This window comes from Micromys minutus, assembly GCF_963924665.1.
Source record: "Micromys minutus genome assembly, chromosome: 1".
Taxonomy (NCBI): Eukaryota; Metazoa; Chordata; class Mammalia; order Rodentia; family Muridae; genus Micromys; species Micromys minutus.
Genome location: NC_137969.1, coordinates 162,953,615 through 162,962,346, shown reverse-complemented (window position 1 = coordinate 162,962,346; position 8,732 = coordinate 162,953,615). Strand labels below are relative to the sequence as shown.

At 51.5% G+C, this 8,732-nt stretch overlaps 1 protein-coding gene across 1 annotated transcript; it reads right to left on the bottom strand.

The window, feature by feature from the left end:
* Nucleotides 1–931: 931 nt before the first annotated feature.
* Nucleotides 932–7,716, bottom strand: OSR1 (odd-skipped related transcription factor 1). Its single transcript, XM_080919729.1, has 3 exons — nucleotides 7,416–7,716; nucleotides 2,504–3,206; nucleotides 932–1,836 (listed from the first exon to the last, which is right to left on the bottom strand). The coding sequence occupies exons 2-3, from the start codon at nucleotides 3,166–3,168 to the stop codon at nucleotides 1,701–1,703; spliced, it is 801 nt and encodes a 266-aa protein (XP_080775855.1). The 5' UTR covers nucleotides 3,169–3,206; nucleotides 7,416–7,716; the 3' UTR covers nucleotides 932–1,700.
* Nucleotides 7,717–8,732: the final 1,016 nt, after the last annotated feature.

The following is an 8,732-nucleotide window of genomic DNA, read 5'->3' as shown; positions in this document are numbered from 1 at the left end:
TTCTTTCTAAGCCTGCGGTGGGGGTGGGAGATCCCAGAGCCACCATGTCCATCCCTCCCAAGGTTTTCAAGTTGCAAAAAAGTCTTCATGGGTTTAGAGTTGCGATCTGGGTGGGGAACAAGCTCCGAGAGAAGAACTGGGTTAGGTAAGGGGTTCCCAAAGGAACAAACGGATTGGGGAACTTTGGAAAGACTGATGATTGCATACTGCCAATGCCTGCTGAGGGACAGGGACAGAGGACTGCACGTGTCTTAGAGGCTCTGTGAAGGAAGATCGAGTTCCAAAACAAAAGCAAACAAACTAATCGAACCACATCAGAAAGGGGGGAGGGGAGTGAGGGAAGGAGAGAGGGAGGAAGGAGGAAAGAAGGAAGGAAGGAAGGAAGGAAGGAAGGAAGGAAGGAAGGAAGGAGGAAAGAGAAGGAAGAAAGAAAACAGGCTAGTCTGGGAAAGCTGTTGGTTGTGGAGGTGAAGTCTGGGAGAGGTACTCTGTTCCCTTGTGGGCCCTAGAGGACCCCTGCACCCTGCACCGGGAGAGGCTGGGACTTCTCAGAGCTTGGTACAATAGCAACAGACTCTGTCCTTTGCAACTCAAAGCTTTTCGGATTTGAGGAGTTAGAAGATTGGAGTCCTGACACTGAAAAGTAAGGAATAAAGTCCAGACATCAACCAACACCACAGGGACAGAGCTTCTTTTGTCTTCTCATCCCCACCACCCTAACAGGACGAGGTGAGGGAAGCTGACAGGTGAAAATTGAACAGAGAAATCTGTTCCTCTCTATCAATAAAAGAGCTTTTCCCTCGCGACCCGAGAGGGCATATTCATTCCGTCGTGCCTGTAAAATAACCGTTTATTTAATCGTTTTAAAAAACAAAACAAAACAAAACAAAAAAAAAAACTCCAGTGATAAATGTCCGTTACCGATGGTCAGCATAAAGTGCCAGTCGCAATACAACGCCCGGCTCCTGGCCGGCTGCACGCTCGCGCGCGCGCAGCGTTGGAACAGGGGAGCGGAGGCCTGCCCCCCCTAGCTCCGGGTGCCTGGTTCTCAGCCGGGTTTCCGCGCCCGCCCGGAGCTGAAGGTCAGCTGAAGCACCGGGAGTCGCGCGGAGCCAGCGGGCCCCTGGGGCCGGATGGCAGAAGCAGATATAAGGATTACACTTTCGGGGGCTCCCCAGTGTGGGGATAGGGAAAGGGGGGAGAATGGAAATTGCCAGGGTGCGTAGATCTTTTCTTCCCCTCTCCGCAGTCAAGACTTTACAAGCTTATATAGTCAGGGGAGGGAGGAGGATAAAGAAAACGTATAAAATAACAATAGAAAAAGTAATACTTCTGTGAGAGGCGCCGCTGTAGTTCAGCGGAGTTTTCGTTGTGTGTGTGTGTGTGTGTGTGTGTGTGTGTGTGTGTGTGTGTGTGTGTGTTTTAAATGCAGTTTTCCTTCTGCCTTGTGAGTTGAATACCGCCTTTTGGCCAAGAGTTTTAGCCGCGTCCTAGGGGAGCCGCCCAGGCTGTAGGAGTCATGGCCCGGGCCAAGGCTCAGGAGGCCGCAAGCGCTAGGGACCCAGGGGCCTTTGTTGCTGTGGAAAGAAGATCCCGAAAGCCCCTCCCGCTGCCCGCAAAGTAGCCTTCAGCTTGGGTCCGTCGGGTTGAGAAGGGAGCAGCACGCCCCAGGTTCCCGGTGCCCCGCCGGCTTTGTTTATTTAGCATTTGATCTTGGAGGTTTTGAGCTCCTTCACTTGAGAGTGTAGCGTCTTGTGGACAGCTAGAGTCCGGGACTGGCAGAATCCTTTTCCACACTCTTGACACTTGAAAGGCTTCTCTTTGGAGTGAATGTATCTAAGGGTAGAGACAGACAACAGAATGCAATGTTGTTTATGAATGGCTGTCCCAGATCCCCTCCCCCTGCTGCAAAGGTGTTTGTGGGTAGAGGCAGAGGGAGCAAGATCAAGCGTCTTGGAGAGACTGTGGGTGGGAGTGGGGAGATGAAGGAGGGAGGGACAGATAGACCACCAGCCTTGGGGAGTAGTAAGCACCTCCGCCTAAAGGCTGAGTCAACACTGGAGGTCAATCAGCAGACCCGGCATCAGACAGTTTCTAGATCAGCAATGCCCAAAAGATTCCTTAAAACTAAAACTGCATGAAATTAACGAAAACGTTTCTGAGTTTCTATTTCAAGTGCCTGTTCCTAAATCTCTCCGTCTTTGCAGGAACTCCTATTGGACATTTTCCGGGGACTGGGAAAGGGGCAAGGAGACCAGAATTTGTGGAGCGCCGATCTTAAGTCCTATTCATCACCCAATTTCTCTCACCGCCGCTTTAAAACCTGTCCTGGAGGGAGGGCGGGGAAGGGAGTTCCTTTATGGTTTTAGAGACTCCCCAGAGGTTTGGGAATGCTTACAGCCACTAGAGACTCTTGGGACTCTTAAAGGGGAGGGGGGAGTATCAAGCCAAAGCAACCGAAACAGATCCCTCTGGGGCCACCCGCGGCGCTGCAGTGTCGCACCTGTGGTCCCGTAGGTGGTCTTGCCTCCGGAATGCTTTGTGGCAGATGTCACAGGTGTATGGCCTCTCATCGGTGTGCGTCCGCTCGTGGATAAGTAGGTTATAGGACTTAGTGAAGTGGCGGCCACAAAACTTGCAGACAAATTCCTTCTTGGTCTTGGAAGGCAGGCGCCCCCTTGTTGGCTTCTTTTCTGGGGACAGCTTGGTTACGTCCAGGAGGGCGCCCAGCCCACCAGCAGGGGAGCCAGGGCCCTCCCCTCGGCCAAGCTTGGTGGGATCCTCTTGTGTGGCAGCCAAGGCCAGGTTAGCGAAATCAAAACGCGGCTTGGTCTTAAGCGCTGCACCGCTGACTCCCGCGGTGATCTCTGGCTTAGGGTGAATGACGTGTGGAAACCAGGGAAAAGCTGGCAGCTGGAAGCGAGCGTCCATCAGGCTGGACACCGCACCTGGCACTTTAGAAAAAGAGGAACGAGGCAAGTGCACGGCTGGGTAGCCCAGCGTCCATTGGTGCAGATGCACCGCGTGAAGAGCGCTGAAACCATACAGGTTGGGCAGGTGGTCCGAGGGCACTGTGGGTAAGCCATTCACTGCCTGAAGAAAAGAGTAATTTGTAAGCTGCAGGGACGGGTGGATGGGCACTGGTGCTGGCAAGGTTTTGCTGCCCATTTCTGTCGCTGGTAACCGCAGTGATTTCAATAATCGATCTGCAAAGACAGGAAGAGAAAGGGTGGGGAGAGAGCCAAAGAGATGTTCAGAGTAGGTCACCTTCCTCTAGAATATCCGTCCGGTTATACCCTCCCCCCTCTCTCTGGGCAAACAGGAGGAGAATCAAAGACCCCGCCCAGGAACCCACTGCCGGCTCAAAATAGTTGAACACATATGATGTAGAAGAGTTAACTAAGCAGAACTCTCCATGATGGTTAAACTCCCTCCAAACGGTGTCTGGCAGAGACATACAGGTCGACAGAGAAATCAGTGGGAAACTAAGTCCTTAAAGACAGATACAACCAACTTAAAACAAAAGCCTGCTGTCAGCTGTGAAAGATGCAAACAGGGCATGCATGCAGACACCATATATCCACATTCAGGCAAACCTGGAGCCACACAGAATTGCACTGTCCTGCAGCAATAACAGAACCTGAGGACGCACACTTACACATGCAGATTATTTTGTTCTGAGGCAGAATCAACAAGAAGGTCCAGAGACAAAGAACAGCCAGTGTTTTTATAGGACAACCCTGTACAAAACGCAGGAGGTGTCAAATATGTATACCACCCAGTTCCTACACGGTAAGCCAATGAAACCAGAAATTCCTGCTTCATTGGGTAACTGGTTTGGATACCAGATGGACCTAAGTTTGCAATGTACCTTAGGACTGATTGATGAGTCCTGTAGTTTGTCCTCTTGGTAGCTGCTTGCTGACTGACTCCCTAACCTTTCATGGTTCTGTCACCCTCATTTCAAGAAAGGTACTGACATCTATGTTCACTTCCTTTGCTCTGCTAAAGGATTGCAGTTCCATAGGAGGGAATTCATGTGCTCATAGCAAAGAGGAGCAGGATTCCAGTCTTCTGCAGGATGAGAACTCTGGCAAGGTCAGTGCTTAGCACTAATGTCAGGCCTCCACTGCTACACCCTGTTTACTCACTAACAAGAAGATGGGATTCTTCAATAAGATCAAAGGGGTACCATGCCAAAGTGAGCAGGGCAACCAAAGCTGGCATCTTCTGGCTACTTTGGTCAAGTTCCTCAGGATGCATGGGAAAGTGGGGAGCTCCCCTGTCCCTCCAGACATTTCTAATTTGGGTCTATGTTCTGGAAGAAGAGGAAATGTAGAAAAGCCAAAAACACTAGAGACCCTTGGCAAGCCTCTAAGCTTTGGGTTCATTGACAACGCTGGGGTCATTGTCAGAGCAGGGTCTTTGTCAAATCCTTCTCCTTTCCCAGTGGCAGTATTTGGCTCCCAATTTCTTCTTTGAGCCAGTGTCTCTCTTTCCCACATCTCTCCTCTGTCTGGAGTGTTCTCTTCCCTGATGCAAACTACTTTTCTGACTCTGTCTTCACAGCTCAGCCCCAGAAGGTCTAAACACCTTCATCACTAAAGGCAAGGCAGAGGGAGTGAGGTCCATTTCTTTTCTCTGCTTGGGCCTTTAAAATGTCTGGCTGGCCCAGAAATGCACGGAACATGTTTGGAGGGGAGAAACTGAGGACACTGCTGAGAAAAGCTCTCAAGCAGCTTGTAAGAAGGTGAGGTCCAGGGGAAGACAATGACTGGGGCACAAACACAAAAGCAGGCTGGCTGATAATGTGTCTGCAGTGAATTTGGACTCCCAGGAAAGGAGCACAAAGAAAATCTGCTGAGACCCAACCTGGCTAGCTAGCAGGACCACAACTGCACAGCAGTCTTCTCTACTACTCAATTCACAAAACCTGGGCCAGACAAATGAGAGAAGAAAAAGCAAAGTACCATTGGGATTGGGCTGAAAAGGAAGCTGGAGACCCTTTTGGATTGGGGAGGGAGAAAAGAAGGCCCCCAACTTCAAAGCTCTGCAGGACATGGGCTAGTGGAACTCTCTCTTTGATGTACCATCCCTGTTTCTCTCTTGTCCAGGCACTGGAAATTAGATCCTTATCTTAGACTCTACTTGAGCCACTGGGCAATAGGGAGGCCACACTAGCCCCTCTCCTACAAGACCTATGGGATGTCAACCTGTGATGACCGTAGCAGGACTCTGGCTTGAAACTGCCAGGCTTGGTATAACCCACAGTCTTCTCCAGACTCTTCCTTGCCTCCCCCCAGAAGCCTGAAAGTCTGGAGAGGCCTAGGGACCCTAGAGGGGAGGCACTTGCAACCTCTCTGCCTGATCTTATTTCCTCCAACACACCATTTATTTTTCTCAGTGGACCAAGCAGTTTGTTTTCTGTAGCTTCCTTAGGCGTGGGATTCCAGGGTCATGCCACCGACCTTCCCCTTGGACGAATTTCGTTAGCAATATGGGTCTTTACATCCGTACTAAAAATGGATTCGATGAAAAATCTGGTTTCAAGCCACCAGCGAAGAAGAAAAGACAACTGCGGATATGCCACAGCAGCCTGAAAGATGAGAACACCAGGCCGCTCCAGTGCCCCTCACCCCCACCCTGACCTGAGCTTTTTCACTGTTTAATCGGGCAGGGACTACTTCTTCTTAGGCCCAGAATCTACTCCACGTGGAGCTCAGGCCTGGGGACTTGGTAGTAAATGCCCTGACTCGCTGCAGTGAACTCAATTCGTGCCTCAGAGCAGGGGTCCCCGCGCAGCAGCACAGTCATTCGTGTCCCTCTTGCATTGGAATGCCAATCCCGCGTCTGCCACCATCCCGCCATCCTTATGAAGGGCATTAATGAAGTGTGCAGCCTATTAAAGAGGTTTATTCGGGGCTAATTGAGCGTGAGTGAGTTAACTGTTTGCATTAATGAGGACAGAGCGAACCCCACAAGCTTGTGCCTGAAGGAGCCCAGCAGCATCCCCACCCTACCCCAATATCATCCTGGGCATCGAATTTGAATGGTGACAGATTTCCGAATCCAGGTCCAGAGGATACTTTCGCTGCATTTTTTTTCCTAACAAACGAGATCTGAGGAACCCACTTTCGTTCGCCTTTCTGCTACACTGGGATGCCCGCTGTGTCCCCAGGAGTCGGCTTCCCAATCTTAATGAAACCTCATTTACTTTCCAGAGAGCCTGTGATAGACCATCTTACCCGCCAGTCCTCGTGGTTCCCCTTCCCTGCCAGCCAGCCCACTCCTTCCCTGGGAGGCTTTGAAACCAGGAAAATCGCTTTGCACGTGGTTCTCTTTCAAAGAGCCAACTTACAAGTCCCATTCGGAATGAAATTCACAGAATTATTACGACAAAGAAACCTTTGCCGCTAAACTCTGCTCCGGAGCTCATCCGGCTGGAGCTGGGCTGCTAAGAGAGGGCTGCGCGGGAGTTTTATTCTTACCAAGGATACTTCTGGTGGGAGGTAAGATTCCTTCAGCAAGCAGTTGCCCTCACCTTCGCTCTCATTTTGACTCCCCATCTTCCCCTCTTAAAGCTGGGTTAGGCGACTACCAACGGAGCAAAAAAGAATCTCCATGCTAGAGGTATCTGCAGCCTCCTGATCTGCTTCTGGGATGTCTGGTCCTCCAGTTAGAAAACAATGTTCGTTTGCGCCCCCCCCCAACCCCCTCTCTACAATAGCTCCCTCCACCAGAAACAATCGAAGATTATGATTTGCAGGCCTGAGGACACACTGAAACCCTCCAACAGAGATCATCCCAGAGAGTCCAACTGTGAGGCGGACATCGGACTGGCAGCAGCCCTGTGGTCCTGGAGCTGAAGGTTTCCTAATGTACAACTCCGCAAAAGAAGTATTCGCAATAAAGTGGCACAGAGTTGGGCAATGCACCTGTCCGGGTGCTGCAGCCTTAGATTATGACCATGTACACACTCCCCCCCCACTTCCTCGGCTAAGGAGGGATCAGCCCGAATCAAAAGGGCACCCCGAAGAAAAGTTTGTATTCTTTGAAGTTGTTCTAGTCTCTTAAAGGAAGCCTCCAAACTGCCTCATAAAATCTGTGGGCACCTTATTGGAATACTGGAATTCTAGCTAGCCAAGCGCGGTTGTATTCAATGGCCCAGGCCTGTCTGTCTCTTCCTTACTCCCGAGGTCAGAGGCCAACAAGGACCCAGAGTTAGAAGTCCTTGAACCAGCATCCCCATCAGCCCTATGTTGCAATTGCTCTCACTTTTACCAGTATCTTGCAGCTTTCCTTTGGTCAACAGAACAGCCTCTGAGAACACTGAAAACAGGAGGCAACAAGGAACCGGGAGTCAGTCTTGCGGGCAGTCGCCTCGCTGAGCCCAGGCGCCCCAGGGCTTCAGTTACCTTGTTCTGCGTTGGTCCCCGGCAGAGCGCGTCTGTGAGGGTCGCTACGGTGGACTTGAGTGACCAGAGACTCTGGAGCCCACTGGCACCCCTGGCGAACGAGAGTCCTGACGCTTCTCTAGCTGCGGTGACTCCAAGCGCCCGACACGCGGGAGCGCTCCGCAGCCCCGGAGTCCTGCCTGCCGGGGTCCGGTGAGCTTCGCTCCTGACTCACTTTCTGAATCTGAACCCGAGCCGGTGAGAACTTGCCGGAGAGAGATCGAGCTACGTCTCACTCATCCCTTAGCACCAAGCCGCCTACTTATTTCAGTCCACCTCCCCCTAACCCCCCTCCCCTTGCCTCGCGATTCCTCCCCTCCCTCCCCTGCCCCCCAACTCTGCCTGCGCCTGCGCATTGGGAAACAAAGTTTTGCTGACCCGGGCAGCCGACTTTGGCAGCTGTGCTAGCCTGCCCTCTGCTTCCCCTGAACGGTGTCCCGTTCCCGACAGTCTCACTCGACACTTTCTGTGTTTTTTTCTTTTTCTTTCTTTTCCCTTTTTTTTTTAAGACACATAAGGGTGAGCCGTAGAAGAAACATATCCTACGGGACAAGAGAAGCTAGAACGAACATTTCGGAGTTTTGTTGTGGCGCTTTGGGACCTATGGTAGTGCCCACGACAGCCGCAAAGGAGCCTAGGGTGTCCCTATACCAGCACCTTAGCCTTACACGCAGTTTGTAATCTGACGGTTTTTATAATGTCCTAGAACTGACAGACCCCTGGTGTGGAGCAGCGCTCTGACACCAAATAGTGAGTGGGACCTGGGCGGCGACTTTGACAGAGCTGGTTAGTTCTTGGTGGGGAAGGACCGAGATTACTTACTGCAGTGAGCCCTAAAGTCCGAGTGCCTATGGCTGACCACAGACGCTAGGATGTGGAGTTCCACAGGATGTCCATGGCAGAGCTTATGTGGAGAAGAAGAGCTTGTTGCCTGAAACTCGGACCTCCCTGGAATTCCATTCTAAAGCTCCTTCTAGAGTGGATAGAAGTTTAAAGAGCAGCTAGAGGCACTGGGACCCCTGGGCCTGGAGAGCTGGTTTGGGTGGAGTTTGCAGAGGGAGTCAGGGCTCTGGCCTAGAACAATTACATCCTCTCTGTACACCACCCCTCCCTGCAGTCCCCAACTACCTCTTTACTATTGATCCCTAGCACTGACCTACTGCTGACCCCAGTCAGCTGTCATCCCTCCCTACCACCTTTCTGGAATGCCTGACATGACTTCTTCATGGAAGTTGGTGAGGTTTTTCCGACTTCCTGACTTTTCCCCAGAATTACTAC

Coding starts and splice junctions, on each gene's coding strand:
- OSR1 (XM_080919729.1), bottom strand. CDS start 3,168: ATGGGCAGCAAAACCTTGCCAGCACCAGTGCCCATCCACCCGTCCCTG. Junction 1,837..2,503: donor GACCACCTACGGGACCACAG/GTGCGACACTGC, acceptor CTCTACCCTTAG/ATACATTCACTCCAAAGAGA.